The sequence below is a fragment of the Phyllostomus hastatus genome, unplaced genomic scaffold (genome assembly GCF_019186645.2).
Source record: "Phyllostomus hastatus isolate PE091 unplaced genomic scaffold, TTU_PhHast_1.1 phas_contig_1, whole genome shotgun sequence".
NCBI lineage: Eukaryota > Metazoa > Chordata > Mammalia > Chiroptera > Phyllostomidae > Phyllostomus > Phyllostomus hastatus.
This window is the reverse complement of record NW_025333498.1, coordinates 36,230,176-36,249,874: the sequence shown is the minus strand read 5'-3', so window position 1 is coordinate 36,249,874 and position 19,699 is coordinate 36,230,176. Positions and strand designations below refer to the sequence as shown.

Below are 19,699 nucleotides of genomic sequence, written 5' to 3'. Positions count from 1 at the left end.
CCACAAAAGTGTAGAAAAACAAACAGTTGCAACAAAAACAACAAAAGAAGTGTAGTGCCACACACTTTTGCTCCTACCTCACTGTAGTTGACTTTGTTCTGTCTTGCCAACAGAATCTCCGGAGTGTCAGGCATTATATGAATTTGAGTCTTGTCTTTGTCCCAAGCCTCTGTATATAAACGCTGTCAAGAAAGATGTTCATAGAAAACCATTTGAAATAAGAATTACAAAGTGTCAGATTAAAACAGGATGTTATTGTTCTAATGAAGGAAAATAAACCAGATTTGAATAAAGATATCCAGTTGGAGATTTGAGTCTCAGTGCTGGTTATCAAGGTTAAAACCAGGAATCACAGAAATTATTTAGAGGCTTTCAAGTATGTAATTTAGGAGGTAAATGTGACCCCACAGTTTCATGGATGATTATAACTCCACTGGTCATTGAAGGGTTGTGACACCATTTGGCACCCTGGAGAAGCTTGGGGCAGCTGAGGTTCACCTTGTTCATGGTGATGGCGTTGTTCTTGGCCAGCACCTGCTCCAGGGAATCGGTCACACTGGTGAATTTAAACTTGTCAGGAGGCTGGCGGTAGATGTTGTCACTCAGTATCTCTCCAGCTCTCTTGCACTTGACCACGTCCAGAGACCCAATGGGGACCCAACCGATGCCTTTCATCCACTGGAGATCAGACTTGTATACATTCTGTGAAGAGGAAAAAGGCAAAAACTCTTCAGCAAATCAAAAGATTTAGGGTAAAGGTGGAAATGAAATTAGTAATAAAGTACAATTCTGGTTGTTGCTGCTATTCATAGAAAATAAGTACTAGGCTGATGAAAAGAGGAACTATGTTAAAAAATGACGCCAAAATGTCTCCTGGCTATAACAAAAGTGATTCAGATATTTCAAGTTGTTAAGGGAGGAGTGATCCAAACTCACATCTCCTGTCAGTCAGCTCGGTGATGTGGTGTTCATGAGCAAAGGAGAGGAATGCCGAGCCAGAGTGCGAGAAGCCACATACATGTCCAGCAACGGGTTATCAGTAAATAAATGTTAGCCTTAGTCAAGTGAAATAGTCTGCCGCTATTAAAAGTCATATTTTTAAGAATACTGATGACTTGTAGAAATGTCATTAATATAATATTAAATGAAAGAATAGCACATACGTTATGTAGATATATTGTGTGAGAAATTACATAAGCAGGAGTGGTTGGATTACTATTGCCATCGATATATTTTTATTAGATTTCAAAATATCTGTAATGTTCTTATTTTTAAAAAGAGAGAGAGAGAGAGAGAAGTTAAAACATAATCATGAAGACGATGAGGTAGAACTCCTGACACCCTGGGGCAGAACTTGGACGGCTGTAAGGCTGTCCGAGATTCAGGACAGTAACGGGCAGTTTCATTGGTCCTGGGCCCAGTCTCTTCCCCACCAAGTTCTCAGGATGGGAAATATGGACTCCTTTCCAGAATCATCTTTTCATATCTTTATTTCTCACTTTACTCTGTGTTGAAGATTTTTATAAACAGAAACAGACTCATAGATACAGAGAACAGGCTGATGGTTGTCAGAGGAGAGGGGGGTTGGAGGACTGGGTGAAAAAGGTGAAGAAATTGAGAAGTACATATTGATAGTTACAAAATAGTCATGGGGTGTAAAATACAGCATAGGAAAAATAGTAACTAATAGTGCAATAACTATGTATGGTGCCAGGTGGGCACTGGAAATATCAGGGGGATCACTGTAAAATGTATAATTATCTAACCACTATGTTATCCAAACACCTGAAACTAATACAAAATAATATTGAATGTAAACAGCAGTTGAAAGAATAAATAAAAAATAAAAATATTTATTAACAATAATGTTGTGTGCCATTAAATATTCATAACTATTTCATGACTATGGGACTGAACCTTTGCCTGACTCATTTGAAGGATTTTACTTGTAATAATAATGAAGTAGAAAAATACACTGATATTTTGCAGTGTAGACAAAAAGCCTATTAGATTTGCCTTATACTGAGTAGTTATTGCCCCCTGCATAACAACAGGAAAGATGAAAACAATAACATTTTATACACCTAGAGGGCACTTTAACGTTCAGATGCTTCTCACATTTCTGAGTGTATCACAGTGTGAGGGCAGCAATCTTGAAAAGTACTCAACAGACAAACGCAAGCAGTCTGTCGATGTTATCACACTATGTGTGACACTAACCATTTTTAACTACCTTTCCAGTGCAGGCAATGCCTTTCTTTTTGGAAAGAATTTCAAGGCACAGCATTCTGTATGTCAAAAGTTACAGACCAGATGTGGGAGTTTTCACAGGTGGGCTATACAGTTTCTAGGAAAAGCCAATTAACATATAATTATTATTAATTTGCTTTATTCTCCAAAGCCCTCTAATGTTTAATAATTCCTTCAAACATTTATAAAATATATGCTGCAGGAAATGGGCTTTTCACACTGTTTTAAGAGGGTGCATCTGCTTCTCACAGGTCCTAGGTCTGCCATTACCATGTGACCCCTCCTCACAGAGAGCCCTGCTAAGAGGAGGAAGGGTCACTAAATGATCCAACAGTTTCCAGGCACAGTGGCTTTTTTTATTATTTCATGAGAATACCATTTAGAGGTGTAGCATGTAGTAATGTAGCAGATATTAGTATTCTGTCAATTATGGCCTCATTTGTTTTGTAAGGAGAGCTAAATAAAAAACAATATCAGAGTAATTAAAAAAATTAAAATGTGTACTTTTCCCTTTAAAAGAAGAAAAAATGTCTTCCTCTGGTGAACCCTGAATTCTAAATTTGCTTAATTCCAGTTTTACTTTGATAAGATCAAATCCAGTTCATATACTTTACTTCCTTATAAAACCTATTAACATATTCACAATAAAGTCATAAAACTACACACTGACTCAAATATCAAATATTTAAATATTAATTAGTAAATCCTAGTTTGGGTAGGCCATTAACTGTATACAAAGAATAATTTTTGTATAGTTTATTTCTACACACAGATCTGTTGGATAGAAGGTGTACTCACATCACTCTGAATTTCATAGGCCTGCCGAGCGTGGATGACGTCGTTCTGGTCCGGCAGGCACGTCCACTGGTGCAGGTAGTTCTTGTAGTCCACGTCACTCACTAATGTCTGGCACTTCTTGGCCAGCACCACCCCCAGCATGTCCACAGGGCTGCTGAACTTGGTCTTCCACTTCTCAAAGTCCTTCTTGTACTCTCTGTCACTCTGGATCTTGGCCACGTGCATGGACCACATCATCTTGGGGTCATCCTTAATGTCCCGGGCTCCAATGTGGTGGCCAAGTTGCTTGCGGTAACCATCTTTGTATTTGTACTGAGATGAAAATGTACAAATTAGGTTTTTATTGTAAATCTTAGAGGCCCCAAGTCTATAGAAAATCATCTTGCTTACATCTCAGTTGTAACTTGATATTTGCTAATAAACACTAACTCAAGCCGGTACCTTGACTTCACAGAAGTTCATAGAGGTAGCCAGTAATAGGTGTAATCAGTATAAATGTAGTGTATACCCTAAATCACTTATAGCCCGGTAATAATAGTTCTGGAGGCAGGAAGCACACACGGTAGGGAAACATTACTGGTGGAAGTGGGGAAGAGGCCATTTGAACCTTGGAGAAATGGATTTTATGCACCAAAAGTATGTCAGGAAAAGGAAGCACTTGGTGACTTGGTGTGTTTAGTAAGTAATGACATGACTGGTTGCAGGGGCAGTACTCTAGGTCAAGGGCTATGCGCAGTAGCAACAGAGGGAATTTATTTTTTCATAATGGATCCATTCATTCACTGGTGGTGGCAAATGCTTGGCATCACTTTGAAACTAATTGTTCTGGTTAAGCCTTTGCAGCAGCCTAACTGCACAGAGCATGTTCCTAATAAAGTCACGGTTCCTCATGGGCCAACAATGTTTTCACTGTTCTATGTCCAATGGCTTTGTCCTGTAACCTGAGCCAGTTGTCTAAAATACATGCTTCTTAGTCTTAAAGAAAGCTGAGAAAATGTAGATGAGTCAGCAAGAGGCAACATGGTACCGTGGAAAGGAATGAGGGTGCCTAGAGTTTCAACTCCACCACCAAGTTTGATTTTAGACAAGCTGCTTAAGCAATCCATGAAGGGGCAATGGTAACACTATTTATTAGGGTTTATTATCCTAGGATAATTATGAGGAGTAAGTAAAATAATACATGCAAAGCTTTTAGTACAGAGTTATCAGTACTTTTGGTTATCATTATTTCATTGTTTATTATTGTTGGAATAAATCCATTTGTACGGGAAGTCCAACATACATAAACTAAAGTGAGTCATTAACATGGTTTCCCAATAGAAAGGGCAGTGCACAGTGTGTTTCCACGTTCCTGAATACTGGGTCTCAAGTTTTAGAGCAGTGGTCTGTTCCTTGAAAATGCCCTGAGTCCCCAGGAAAAGATGATGGTTTTATTCTGGGAGGTATGAGCTACACAGCCAGGAGCTATTGTTAAGGGTATGAGCATAGGTTAGTAACTATCACTGGTTCAGATCTTCTTTCAGTAACCCTATAATAGTGGATTTTAAGGCAAGTGTCATATACATTTTTAAAATAGTGTAATAAAATGTTACATTAAGCCAAGCCCTGATTCTCACTGAGAGAACTTAAGTTTTTGAGTTACACTTTCTGTAAGCACTGTGATACTTTTTATACAAGCATCTCCAAGCCTGCAGCCCCCTCTAACAACTTCCACATGCATGGATTTTCCTCTCTCCATGGACTGGTTGTAATGGAAGATTCTGTGTCCTAACGGCTACAAACACCTCTTATTAATATCACATTTTTTGCTTCCCTTAAAATTAGGTTTTTCAAAAATCCCACACAAACACATCAGGATATATTTTCAAAGGGCCAGAAAAGTTCTTTTCAAAGATTTAGTTTAGTGAGAATGTCATCTCTGATGGATCACATCCTTGGAACACAACTGACAACTCACATCACTGGCGATGTCCCTGGAGGCCTTGGCCGCCACAATCGGGATGGCATCACTCCGCAGGTCATAGCCTTTCTTCTTTGCTTCTTCGTTGGCAAGTTTGTACAAACTCTAAATTTGGGCCAAAAAAAAAGTCAGTAAGATGTTAACATCCATGCCACAAAACTGATGGGGACTGAAATAATTCACTAAGTTCTGTATGGGTAGGTGCCTATAATCTTACTTTTGAGAGTTCCAAGCCTCCTGCGTTTTTAGTTTTTGGTGAGAAGAACTAGTTACATAAGCTCTAAAATGACAGTTTTCACACCTCCAAAATAAAACGACTTAAAGTGGTGGCTAACCTATCTAAATTCTCTAAATTACCTTCTGCATAAGAGTGATATACTGTTGATTTAAGCTGTCAAAGAAATGCTATTATTCTTGCTGGGAGGACAAACCTGGGAGAAATAACTAATACATCATCTGACAGAATCTGAGAGTCACAAAAGTCTCCATGGGCTTAAACAAATAGGCCCAGTCTAAGAAGAAGAAATCGTGGAGAGATAAATGTCAATCTTGGAAGTGGGATTTAAATTGCCAAAAATATAAGTGCAGGAAGAGGAAACCTAGCTTCAGCCCATGATGTCTTAGGGTTTCAGTTGATCCCAAGTTCCATGTGCCTCAGAGAGGACACAGCTGCTGCCAAGCCCTGAGACACACAGCGCAGAAATGGAGGTCAGATGTCCAAAAGAGGACATGGGATGTCAACTGTATTCTACATCGATCATTCCTCACTTGCAGACTTTTGTCTGGTTCTGAGAGTCCTGCTCTAGCAGGGGTGTCGTGTGAGGAATGCCCAGGAACTCGGGCTGTCTGGATTAGAAGACAGCCCGGGCTGCGGCAGCAGGGGAGGCACCCAGTTGCCATCGCCCTCTCCATGGATTGGACACAGATTGGTCTGCATGGCCTCAGAGGGCTATGTGGGTCTGCAGAGAGAAATCTTTGAGTCAATACACCAGGAGCATCTCCTAATGGAATTTCCAGAACAAATGGGTTGACTTATGAGACAAGCTCTTTGTCACTGAGAACACTTGAGCAAAAGCAGGATAACAACCTATGTACTGGGTGCAGACTCCTGTACTAGGAGAGGCTGACCTCTCAGCCTAAACATCTGTGCGTCTGTGGTGGGGGCATACATGGCCCTATGCTCACAGAAAGTAAGAAGGAGATGGCCTTGCGAATACAAACACTGGCAGATCCTCTCTGTCTCTCCCTTTCTCCGCGTTACTGGTAGTACTTCTGTGATTTTCATCCTTAATCGTATCCATTAAAAATCTTAAATTTTGATCTTAAACTATAATTTATGAAAAGTAAATCATATAGGGAAATATATATTTAGTATAGCTATGTATTAGAGAAAGGAAATAAATGTGTATTTGGGTTATTGCTAATTTCCTAACTTAAAAAAATTAATAAAAGCTAAGGAGGGATGGAACAATGAATAAAACCAAGTAGAGGAAATGAGGGCAAAGGTGGGTTTGTTAGATATGACTCACATTTGAACTTCTTTCTAAGATAAATAGTAAAGTCATGGCACGGTTAGCACATTAATCTAAGTTTGGTTAGTAGATCTTTTTACTGACAACTTGAACTCTGAGGAAATGAAGCGATCATGTTTGAGGGGTAGATGAGTCGATCAGCCAGCATGCTGGAAGAAAACAGAGCACACACCCAAAAGGGCTGATTCCAGATAGTTTAAGGACTGGACTATTTACAAGGGTGTGAGTAGGATCAAGGGAAATCAACCCTAGGTTTGGCAACAACAGAAGGTCACTGCACTCCTGAAAGAACAATGCCAAGAAGTTGTTGGAATCTGGAAAGACCTGTAAGCTTAGGAAAGGGCTACCTAGCAGCTATTGTCAAACCACAGCCCCCACAGAGAGAGCCATGGGAATAAACACACTGGCCTCTCTCTCTTTCCACCCGCTTGTCTCCTTCAGTGCCTCCTTTTGAATGAACTTAACAGAAAGCCAAAGGGCAAGTGAGTCTATTTGGTGCAAAGTTTAATAATCAGCTTTCTGAGGTACACAGCAGGGAGGCAAAGGGTAGAAAATGTATCTGGAGGAGCAGATGAAAGACATTCAGCAGCAGAAGAAAGACTTGTCAAGAGGGCAGTAAGGTCTGGGACAGTGGCAGCCCTGATGGGAACAGAGGGCATTTCCCACAGATGCTACTGTGTGTTCTAGTAGCAGTGGCAAAAGTACTACTCTAATTTTTGCCTACTTAATGAGAAACTGATAATTTTTCATAAGAAAAAGCCCAATATGTTTTTTTAATTAAATTCTATTGTTCATTTTATATTATATGTGATGAAAACAACCACTAATACTTATGGTTTTAAAAAAGATTCTAATTCGCTGAAGAATAACTACACTTACTCACATATATTTCATCATTGTATTAGATTACAGCTTTTCATTAAGAGGATGCTTCTCATTTCAAAAATTTAAATAAATTGATATTAAAAATAAAAAAATAATAAAAGGACAAAGTCTAATCTTACCGCTTATATCATTCGTTCTTATAATTTGTACTTCCTAAATGATAGTCTGTGTTACTTGAAATTTGATGTTTACCATGGTGACTAAGAAATGCAGGACTTGGTGTTCACACAGGGCAAAAAGAGATTCTTTATAAAGTTGTCATTTAGTATTCTATCACCATGGAATAGATTAACTGAAGTTAGAAACAGCACAAAACATTACAAAATTAGCATTTGCTCCTACCTCACTGTAGTTGACTTTGTTCATTCTTGCCAACATAATTTCTGGGGTGTCTGGCATGATGTGGACCTGGGTCTTGTCTTTGTCCCAAGCTTCTGTGTATAAGCGCTATCAAAGAAAACATATACTGTCATCAGAAAAAATATTCAGTGTAAAGTTATTAAGAGTTTCAGGGCCACAAGAACTTTGTAAACAAAAATAATAAAAGGTGATGCACTCTAACACATTATGTATTATATACACATTTCTTCAAGTAAAGTAATCAGCTCATAGTAGAATAAATATTTCTGATAATCTGAAATGTATGTTAACAAAAGGAAATTGAGAATATCTTTTAGGCAGAGATTATTTTCTATAAAAATATGCTACTTATCAAAACCATAAAACAATGACATAAGTAATATTATAAATAAAATATCAGACTGAGATAGATAGATGGATATATGCATAGATAGATGGATAGATAGTCTTCTGGGGCTCAGTACTCGTTTCTTTTCTTGACCATGCTCTTTTTCTTTGATTCAGCTTTAGGAGCCCTACCTTGAGTCTCTGAATTTTGAAGCCTCACCTTGTTCATGGTGATGGCATTATTCTTGGCCAGCACCTGTTCCAGAGAATCAGTCACACTGGTAAATTTGAATTTGTCTGGAGGCTGGCGATAGATTTTATCACTCAAAATTTCAGTTGCCCTTTTGCATTTTTCCACATCCAAAGAGCCGATGGGAACCCAGCCGATGCCTTTCATCCACTGGAGATCTGACTTGTACATATTCTGTTGACACAAATAGTCAATAAATATTTATCTCTGCACTGGGAAATAGTTTTCATCTGAAGGATATAAAATACAGCAAGAGACCTCTTGAAAATTTAGTTTAATGGCCAGGCAGGTATCAGACAATATTCCTTTTTGGTCTGGAGGGTTACACAATTAACACAAGGGAAAAAGAAATGCTATTCCCCCCTTTGTGGGGGTGTGTGAACTTGGTGCCACTTGCTACGATCTCCACGCAGTGTAAATTCACTGATTTCCGACCCTTGCATGTCATTATCACCATTGGGTACTCACATCACTCTGGAGTTCATAGGCCTGCCGAGCATGGATGACGTCATTCTGGTCCGGCAGGCACGTCCACTGGTGCAGGTAGTTCTTGTAGTCCACGTCACTGACTAAGCTCTGGCACTTCTTGGCCAGGACCACCCCCAGCATGTCCACGGGGCTGCTGAACTTGGTCTTCCACTTCTCAAAGTCCTTCTTGTACTCTCTGTCACTCTGGATCTTGGCCACGTGCATGGACCACATCATCTTGGGGTCATCTTTGATGTTGCGGGCTCCAATGTGGTGGCCGAGCTGCTTGCGATAGCCTTCTTTGTACTTGAACTAGAAGAAGAAAAATGCTGATAGTCACTTATTTTAATGTTTAGTAAAAAGCAATTACTAAGTTCACATTTTTCTATTCATTAAAAAAGATAATGACTTGACCCTAAATATCTTATAAACCATTTAGAAAATAAAGCATATATATGTATACAGAAAATAAAATAAAAATGAAGACATTTTGCCGTTTAGAGATAACAATGGAAAAAACCTGCTTTTTGTGGTGAGTGAGAGAGAAGGGGTGAGGAGAATAAAATTAAAATTTGAGTCATACTGTATATGGATTTTTACCTGCTTTTTTCAGTGATCATTTAAGCATTTCTCTGTATCATTAGATATTCTCTATAAACATGAACTTCAATGGCAGTAGATTTTCTATTATATTGGTATATACTAATGCTTTTCACACTTTTGTGATTGTTGAACACTTATTTTTAAGTTATGATGGTCCCTTCCCATATTTTGGAAATAAGTAAAAAATAATTTTGAGCAAATTTATGTTTTAAAGAAAATAAATATCTGTAGCCAATCACTGGATGCAGAGACATATGGTCCACATAAACAGATGGACTTTACATGGAATAATATGTCCCCTTCATTCAGCCCTCATAGATCCATTGGCTCTTAGAGCATGGACTGGATGTTGAAGGCACCCTAAAGTGAGTTTGGTTGCATATAGGGATACATCATGTGGAAAAGCCAAAAGGATGTCTGAACTATAGTCAAGTATCCAGTGCTTTTGTTCAGCAGGAAATAGATAATATTTTGAAATGCATGTTGCTATAAACTCAGCCATTACCACGATTTAGCCTTTTGTTGAGAATTTTATTACCATTATTTTAAACTATTTACTGAGAAAAAAGCCTGTTAGTAAGAACTTTAACCTCACAGATTAATTGTCAAACCTAAGGTCAAGACATTTTCAGGTGCCCTTACCTCACTGGCAATGTCTCTGGAGGCCTTGGCCGCCCTGATGGGAATGGCGTCCAGCCGCAAGTCATAGCCTTTGGTCTTGGCCTCTTCTAGGCCAAGTTTATATAGTTTCTGAAACAGGTATAAATTATTTTAAGTTTGATTTATAAAGTGCATGCAGTGTAAGGAAAATATAGCATGCAGCATGAATACATTGCTTACCTCACTGTAATTTATTTTATTTTGTTTAGCTAGTAAAACTTCAGGGGTATCTGGCATAATGTGGATACTGGTTTTATCTTTATTCCAAGCTTCTGTATAGAGGCGCTAAAACAAACAAAGAAGACATGACTAGTGTGGGCTAGTAATGTATACATACCGACAAATAATCTGGTTTTGAATAAGAGCACAGAGAGTCTGCTCTATGAGTGAGTGTCTGTGACACCTTCTGGTCCGATGTCCTGAGTCAGGAAGAAGCACAACTCTCACTTAAAAACCACTTCAATACAAAACAAAAGAATTGAAGGTGATTTGTCTTTTATAGAAACAGATTTCAGTGTTTAGTCACAAAGAGTGACTAAAATTAATACTCTTCCCAAATAAGAAAGAACTTACATGGTTCATGGTAATAGCATTGTTTTTTGCTAAAACCATTGGAATGGAGTCCATAAGGCTGGAAAACTTGAATTTGTCTGGCTGTTGACGGTAGGCATGGTCACTCAAAATTTGCATAGCTCTCTTGTTCTTCTCATCCTCCAGAGAGCCACTAGGTAGCCAGCCAATGCCTTTCAGCCACTGAAGGTCGGCCTTGTACAAATTCTGAAATTACAAATGCCAGATAACCAAGCATGAGCATCATAATAGGTCCCTAAAGAAGTAAAATTATAGTATGGTATAGTATATATTTTAATTATTGAGTTCATGGGAAATTTTAACATTTTGGTATGTTTTGTATATCAACAAAATATTCATATTAGAAGCAATATTTTGAAAAACATTTTTAAAGAGCAACATGTATAGAAAGATACAACTTTTCTAGGCCAACCGTCTAGAAGATTCTACCAAAGTAATGGGGGCTTTGCTGGTTCTTTGTGGAATAATGTTTGGGTGACTGGACAGAGTGTGGCCATTTGTTGAGGGAAGTATAAGTCAGTTGTATAAACTTAATTTCCCTCACTTTAGGGGAACTTTGATGCTTAAGAAAGTATATGTGTTGTTTTGTTGGCCAAAGGAAAATCTTAGACTCACATCACTCTGGAGATCATAGGCCTGCCGAGCATGGATGACGTCGTTCTGGTCAGGCAGGCATGTCCACTGGTGCAGGTAGTTTTTATAATCCGCATCACTGACTAAGCTCTGGCACTTCTTGGCCAGGACCACACCCAGCATGTCCACAGGGCTGCTGAACTTGGTCTTCCACTTCTCAAAGTCCTTCTTGTACTCCCTATCACTCTGGATCTTGGCCACGTGCATGGACCACATCATCTTGGGGTCATCTTTGATGTTGCGGGCTCCAATGTGGTGGCCGAGCTGCTTGCGAAAACCTTCCTTGTACTTGTACTAAAGGAAAAAAAATGTCTTATTCCTTTCAAGATTAACTTATGTTGCCATATTTGTGGCAAATGAAAAAACACATTAATTTCAAATATTTCACCAAGCCTAGAGAGCCACAGATTTAAGTTTTTTTTTATAGGAAAGATGAAAGGCTAAATCCAGCTCAAATTTCATACAAAATAAATACATCCTTGAGCTCATCCTCACCCCACACTGCAGGTCTGGAATCATTTCACTCTGTTTTAATTGTTACTCCTTGAAAGATTTTGTTCAATTTAAAATGAAATTGAGACTGGGAATGATAAATTGCAATCAAATCAATAGAAACGGGATAAAGTCTTACTTCGCTGGCAATATCTCGCGATGCTTTTGCTGCTTTGATTGGTATGGCATCGAGTGGAAGATCATAGCCTTTTTTCTTCAACTCCTCATAACCCATTCGATAGAGTTTCTGTTAAGAGATGAAGATCACTTTGGGAAATAAACAACTGCAGCCTAATGAGTCCAACGTGCTCAATATTTTAAGAGTCCATGGGAATAGTATCTAGAATACGCAAATGTAATTGGAAATTATCCCCATTGACTGCTAATGATTCTATTTTAAACGTCAAAGCTCTTCAATTACCTACATCAACAAAATTAAATGTCAGTGTTTTTCAAATTCTTATGAGAATAGAGCAGAAGTAAATTGATAGAGAAAGAAAATAAAATATGACTTAGGTGCTATTTTTCAATTAACTGAGAGTGTTTCATTAGAACTTTTTCTTAGCAAAGAGCAATGCCTTTTCATCTAACACCTCTGGTGGGGGGAAATCATGCCTAACGAGCTGTCTCTTCCATGTAGCTAAAGCATTATGAAATGGATCTGCTTCACAGTGTAAGGTCAACCAAAGTTGGATCACATCTGTAGGTATGAAACATAGCCCTTCATAATTTTTAAAATGTAAGATTATTTGAGGGAAATTTAAATAATTGAATTTTATAAGCTCAAGTGAAATAAACTTTTTTCAGATTTGTTACATAATTGAGAATGTAATTTAATGCATTTTATCCAGAAATGAGATTGTTTAAAATGCCTGTTGATTTTGGATGTTTTTATATATATAAGATTATATATATAATCTTTCTTTGTGGCATTAGTTAATACCTTACTTAATATTAAAGTCTTTCTATTAGAGTTTGTATTTAAAGTATTTAATTTTTACGTCTATAAATTTCAGGAGATTATGCTATGATGACAATAAAAATAAAAATAAAATTTTCCTGCAAGAGTTTTGTTATGTTGATTCATTTTACATTTCATTGAATTTTATGGGTCAGGCGCTATTCTAGTGAGGCACTGCAGATTCATTAGCAATTGTCCGTGCCCCCAACGAGCTCCCCTCCACATAGGGGAGAGTGACAGAGGCCATCACATTACGATGATGAGTGTAATCACGGACTACAGGGACAGACAGCACCCCATCTCTGCCTGAGATAGGGAGTGGTATCGTGCTGATTTTCAAGTTAAAAGCCAGTAAATGAGGAATCTAAGTCACATGTAGTTCATTAATGGGAATAACCCAGGCATTCGAAATAACTTGCAAATAAATGTACTGCCTTAGAAGCAATTAAAATTAGCTGTCTGAAAACACATGCTGAATTGGAAACTCACATCACTTGTGTTGATTAAGTTTGCTTTAGCCAGAATAATGTCGGGTGTGTCCGGCATGATGTGGACTTGAGTCTTGTCCTTGTCCCAAGCTTCTCTATAAAGTCTCTAAAATGAGAAGTAAGAGTTTTTCAGTGGTGTTGTTAGAATAGTGAATGACATAGTTAACTTGAAACAGGATTACTGAATTCATCTGAATTAAGATTTACAATTGACAGCATAAGCAGATAGTATAAGCATAAATGTTGGGAACCGCCCTGACTGGTATCAGAGGCTGAAACCCCCGCCTAGCTAAGGCTAAGGGAACGCCCTTGGAACTGTAAGCCAGCAAGGAGACAAAAGCTTATCTTCCTGGCAGGAATGCTGCTTCTGCTGCTTTATTCATAACTGAACCCCAAAAAGCTTGGTTGGTTAGCCAAAGACGGGTAAGATTCCCCATGGGGGAACGACCTAAGACAGGCACAATCACTTTGGGAGGCCCCCCCAAAAGAAGGACTTGGGGGGCTGCAGCAAAAGGGGGGTGATGGACCCTCGCTCCTCGGCTTTGACATAGCCTGAATTCTCAGCGTCTGGAAGAAAATCTCCTTATCTCTCGGTTGCCTTAGTTCCCTTGCTCCACCTAAGCCTGAAACAATGACAGGGTGGTGCAGCTCGGTACTGAGAAGTGCGGATTCCCCAGGGTGATCAGGCCTAAGAAAGAATATGTAAATTACTGTGAAACCTTCTTTGTTTAGAATGCTCTCAGTTGAATGAGAAGGGTCTTAGGAGGAAGTTATTTTGTTCCTCAGTCTTACAGCTCTTTGACCCCCAACTCAATAGACGGGCAGAGTTCTTTGTTTTCTATAGTTCCTTACTTCCCCCTAATGAGTATTGTACTTTACCTGAATTATTATGCAAAATGAGCCCAATAAAAGCAGGTATGGACTGTAAATCGGCGTGCTCCCCACTAGGGGCGGTGGCCATTTCGTCCCTACTTCCCCACAGAAACTAGTTTGTCTCTGTGCATGTTGTTATTTCTCGCGTGTTTATTGTCGAGCCATCCACAGTGTTCCGTGGTCACTGCTGGCCGGTGACCCACGCGCAACACATAAAATAGTTACAGTATTTTTTGCTTTATCTGGGACATAACTGCCTTTCAAAATAGAGATGAATTACCTTTTCCAAGTTACAGATAACCCTGCCTAAGAAATCAAGCCAAGGAATTGGGGCCTTTGCCAAGATGATAAAATGGAACAGCAATTCTCCATCTGCTGGGTTGTAAAAGTTTCCCTCAGTGTTAAATTGGGAGACAGACTTTCTCAAAAGATGACATAGTCAAGATGTGTCTAGAAAATAGGGAGTCTCATTTCCTACATTATTATTTATAGTTATACTCCATAATTATTTGGGGGATTAGGATTTTCAAAAGGATTTTTTATGAGAATTTACAAAAAATTCCTGTATGTTCCAGAACAATCCTCTTTCTCCACAGAAAGAGACCCAAACAAAAATGTTTTTGATTTACCCAAACTAGGATACTAACATCATCAGAGAATCTCTCCACAAGATACTCATTGATTACAAAGCATAAAATAGTAATGACAGTGGAGAGACTTGGAGACACCAACTTAAACAAGCAATCAAAGATAAAATGATCAATAGTGAGACAAATCGAAGTTCTGTTATCTCCTAGTATAATGTGTGCGGGAGGATACAGCATGTGTTATCTTGTTAAAAATACAGAGCCTGAGTCTAATCATGAGGAAACACCATACAAACCCAAACTGAGGGAGAGTCTATAAAATAACTGGCCCGTGCCTTTTGCAAATATCAAGGACTTGGAGGACAAAGACAGAGTGAGGACCTGGTCCACACTCAAGGAGACTACAGACATAACAAGTGAATTCAGTGTGTGATCTTTGATTGGATACTGGATCAGAACTTTTTTAACTTTTTCTAAAGAATATTAGTCGTAAAATTGAATAAATTCTGTAATCTAATATTGTTTAAAAGTTAATTTCCTAATTTTGATCATTGCACTGTGGTTATGCTCTTGTGGAATGTTCTTATTTTCAGGAAGTATGTAATAAAGTATTTAGGGATAGAATAGCATCATGAAAGAGGAGAGAGAGGGAGAGAAAGCAAAAAAAAAAGCAAATGTGGCAAAATGTTGACAACTGGTCAATGTGGTTGAACATTTATATATATATATATAATTTGTATTATTTATGCAATGTTTCTATATGCCTGAAATTATTTTAATATAAAAATTTTAAAAGTCTCCTTGGTTCCTTGGACTTGTCAATTTCCCTTTGAGGCATGCAGTGTAGGGTGTGTGGGGTTGGCCCTTTCCTCCTTCCTGGACATGCTCACTACAGTCCATATCCCCCCAGGGAAGATGATTAAGACTCTCAGGGCAAAAATGAACAAGGCTTGTGAATTTCCACATGCATTTATGCTGGTTCTGCACTAACCTTTCTGATTAAGTAAGATCAGAGTTTGTCAACCTATACAATATGTTAGTGTTGTATACTGGATGATCCTTTGTAGGGGTACGGGTTCCCCCCCCCCCCGCCCCCCGTCTTGTACATTTTGGGATGTTTGCAGCATATCTGCCTTCTAGCCACTAGATGCCAGTAGCACACCACCCTCACACTGTCACAACCAAAAAGGTCTCTAAGGGTTGCCAAATGTCCCTGTGGGACAAAATTGTCCCTGGTTGACAACCATTAAGCTGGATCATTTGTTTAAAGGCATGTGTCATTTTTACCCAAGGGAAAATAGAGAAAATGCTAATAGTTGTTTATCCTGAGATGGATGTATTGGTCTATTCAAAAGGAGAGACAGGAGGCTCAAGGGCCTCAGGGCCTCTCTCCTGAGATCTGTAACCAGGGCACACTGTCGAGGAGTCTGTCCTGAGACACTGAGTTGATAAATTCCATGACCCAGGACTTTTCTCCTGACCACCTTATTAGTCCAGAGCTTTGTAAACAGGCCTGTTTTGAGGAGAGAAAAAAATGCTTGGATTCCAAAGGGGGAAATGTTTTGCATAAATTTGTTGTTTTATTACCCAGATTGTTGGATTCAAATTTGTATCATAAAAACAAAACAAAACAAAAATCCCTGAACTTTCATAATAAAACTGACAGGTCAGCATTTACTATAAATTTTGGATACCAAACTTGCAAGAGATCTGTGAGAGGTGGATTGGGAAGTAAGGAGCTACAACTTATCAAATGCTTACTATAAGTTGATTATGAGCTTATATGCATTATATAAAAACTGACATATATGATGTATATAAAATATATTGCATATTAAATATATTTATATCCTTTTAAGAGCCAAACAGTTATTATTATATATTGATTTAAACTTTCTTATGAGTTCCAGAATCTTAATGCACATAATTAATCTTTTTGTAATGTTCAGGGTCATTCTTCTAACTGAAGAATTATGATTAATTTCTACTTTTTTTGCATAGAATTACTGTATACTTCTATCTTTAAATTATTTTATTCAATAAATATTTATTCAGCACCTATCACAAGTCAGACACTGGTGTCAGTTGTAGAGAAAGAAGTTGATGATGGGATATATATACATGTGCGTATATATGTATATACATTTATAAATATGTTTATTTATAATTGTCTATGTATCTTGATTCAGCTAAACAAAATGCATTACTATCATGTGGAAGAAAATGATCTCTTTATAACATTTCTATTGTGCGTGTGTAAGGTACTCAGAATATCTCCCTTGCATACATTATGCCCCAACAACAACATACAACAAAATCTGGGATTTAAATGCACTAGTTTCAATAAAAAAAAATATGGTCAATAGTTTTCTCATTACACTTTGGATAAACAATCAAACAAATGATCTTTGGGTGACAAAAGCTGATGCTAACCCATGTTTACATAATTCAGTGTGGGGCAGTTTATACTTCAAAGGAAGCAACTAAGTATAAAACACTATGCTGTGTTGTGCTATTTTGTGTGATGTGATGCTATGTTATCCCACTAATTTATTAAGCAAATTATATTGAGCACCTACCAAATATCTGGCACTATGATTTATTTTATTCATTTTCAAAGAATTGTACTCACATCACTCCTGTTTTTGGCATTTGTCTTTGCCAGAACTATGTCCATGGCATCAGGAATGCTGGTGAACTTGTTCTTGTCTGGGGGCTGACGATATTTCTTCTCACTGATGATTTCTGAAGCCCGCTTGTTCTTTTCTGCCTCCAAGGATCCCAGGGGACTCCATCCTATGCCTTTCAACCACTCAAGGTCAGACTTATACAGATTCTGTGAACACACAAAGCAAGCCATCAAAATCCCATTCTCATGTGGACCCTTGACTCAAGTGAGTCTACCTGTTACAAACACATGCATTTCAGATATTCAGTAATAAGTCCTTTTTCTAGTTTCTGTCTCTCTATGACTAAATGACCACTTATATGACATAGGAAGTAACATATAAACTATTAGTTTTACAGAAACTGACCTCACTCTGTAGTTCATAAACTTTTTTAGCTTGAATAACATCATTCTGGTCAGGCAGGCATGTCCACTGGTGCAGGTAGTTCTTGTAGTCCACGTCACTGACCAAGGCCTGACATTTCTTGGCCAGCACCACCCCCAACATGTCCACTGGGCTGGTGTATTTGGTTTTCCACTTCTCAAAGTCCTTCTTGTATTCTCTTTCACTCTGCATTTTGGCTACATTCATGGACAGCACAAGCTTTGGATCATCTTGCAGACTCCGGAATCCAATATGGTGGCCGAGTTGCTTGCGGTAGCCTTGTTTATATTTAAACTGAAATAAGAGGAAACAGTTCTTTTATCAACATCAGCAGAGGTTATGTTAAACTCAGCTTGCTTTGTTGGTATGTTTTTTTTTCAAAATTGAAATGAGAGAAGGCATGTTTATGTTAACTTAGTAAGAAATGTAAAAACTTAAGTAGAGGCTTCCAAAGAAATATAATGTAACTGAGCATCAAGAGAGGTTGTGATGAGAAATTAATTTCAATTGGAGGCAGAAATATATTCTGGGATGTGCTAGCATTGTGTTTGCTCACTTTAGGGTATTGTTTGATGAAGCGTTTATGACATTCTTAAGGGAATAATGGGAAAATAGAAAGGCAAAAAAAAAAATGAACAGGCCTAATAGTGAAGATTAGTTTATTAAGCAGCAGGATTCTTAGTGGTTTCCATGGCTATATCCTATACACTTGTCCTGTTCAGGATCCATTTCTTACTGCACAAATGGTTAAAAACAGCTAAGTACAATATATTAGATTAGAAAGAAAATTCTACATGATCTCAACATATGGCGAAGGTGGGTCAAAAGGAACTAGGTAAATTTAAGAAAGTAAAAGTGAAATCCAATGTTTAGATTCAGTTGGGAAAACTGCATTAGTACTGGATGACAATAACAACAATGGTAATAATGGTAGTAATAATAGCATTTACATGATGCTGGATGCTGAGCACACATTACACCTCACAGAAGTAGGTTATACTTTCCCTTGACACCAACTTCATGGTTTGTATATTAAAAATACTCAGGAGTTTAAGTTGACTATAAGCTCTAATGGGCAATCTGACAAAACTGCTTATAAAAACATGTCACAGATTCTGCAGAGACACAGAGAAAGGCAAGTCAGAAGTTCATTTACTCTGGCCTGACCTTCTGTACCAGGAAAACAACACCAAGGTCTGAGGCACTCTTATTTTGAGAGGGGTTTTGAAAAAAAAATAGAGTAGATTACAAGTTGAATGATCAGATGATTGAAGGAATTATAGAACTAAAGTCAAAGGAGAATCTGTAAGAAACTTGAAATGTTTGAAGACATATCAGGTGGAAGAGGAAATAAGCTACTTTGTGGTGTTTCTAGAACACAGAACTGTAGCCGATTGGTAAGAGAGTTAAGTTCCATATAAGAAAATATAAAATAATTTGAGATGATCCAACAAGGAATTGGACACAAAAACTCTTACATTCATAAGCATTCACAGACTGGATGACCACATGTTGGAGAAAAAGAGGAGGGAAGGCATTGAATGGGTGGATTGGATTAAGTAAACTTTGAGTTATCCTCTGACTCTAAATTCTATGATTTTAATTTATTAAGTATTTATAAAAATTGCTCTAATTTTCTTAAATTTTATAGATACAAAAATCATTTGAAACCAAGAGGAGATATAATCTGTACAATTGTGAGAAAGTTCACTAATAGTTCATTTAATTTTAGTGTAAGATTTCAAAAGTTTCTAATAGGGCACTTGGAAAGAAAATAGGTACTATCAAATGTTGCATTGTTAGGAAATTACTGATGTTCTTTCTTTAATTCCTACCCTATCTTAACCTTATGGGGAGCACATAACGTGAGATGAAAATGAGCTTACATTCTGGGGAACTTGCAATCATCGTTATTGCAGCTATTGCTC

General features: G+C 37.9%; 1 protein-coding gene across 21 annotated transcripts in view; it reads right to left on the bottom strand.

The window, feature by feature from the left end:
* NEB (nebulin) overlaps positions 1 to 19,699 on the bottom strand; it is a 199,106-nt gene that overhangs the window by 108,825 nt on the left and 70,582 nt on the right. For 20 of the 21 annotated variants that reach the window (XM_045855577.1, XM_045854126.1, XM_045854714.1 and 17 more), the window contains 15 exons: positions 17,754 to 18,065; positions 17,351 to 17,554; positions 13,260 to 13,364; positions 11,949 to 12,056; positions 11,300 to 11,611; positions 10,667 to 10,870; positions 10,274 to 10,378; positions 10,076 to 10,183; positions 8,831 to 9,142; positions 8,333 to 8,536; positions 7,768 to 7,872; positions 5,006 to 5,113; positions 3,049 to 3,360; positions 499 to 702; positions 78 to 182 (listed from right to left, as the gene is read on the bottom strand). In XM_045855577.1, coding sequence (XP_045711533.1) covers positions 78 to 182; positions 499 to 702; positions 3,049 to 3,360; positions 5,006 to 5,113; positions 7,768 to 7,872; positions 8,333 to 8,536; positions 8,831 to 9,142; positions 10,076 to 10,183; positions 10,274 to 10,378; positions 10,667 to 10,870; positions 11,300 to 11,611; positions 11,949 to 12,056; positions 13,260 to 13,364; positions 17,351 to 17,554; positions 17,754 to 18,065 — 2,808 coding nt within the window. The remainder of the gene's footprint in view (positions 1 to 77; positions 183 to 498; positions 703 to 3,048; positions 3,361 to 5,005; positions 5,114 to 7,767; positions 7,873 to 8,332; positions 8,537 to 8,830; positions 9,143 to 10,075; positions 10,184 to 10,273; positions 10,379 to 10,666; positions 10,871 to 11,299; positions 11,612 to 11,948; positions 12,057 to 13,259; positions 13,365 to 17,350; positions 17,555 to 17,753; positions 18,066 to 19,699) is intronic. The other variant, XM_045855452.1, reaches the window with a different exon arrangement.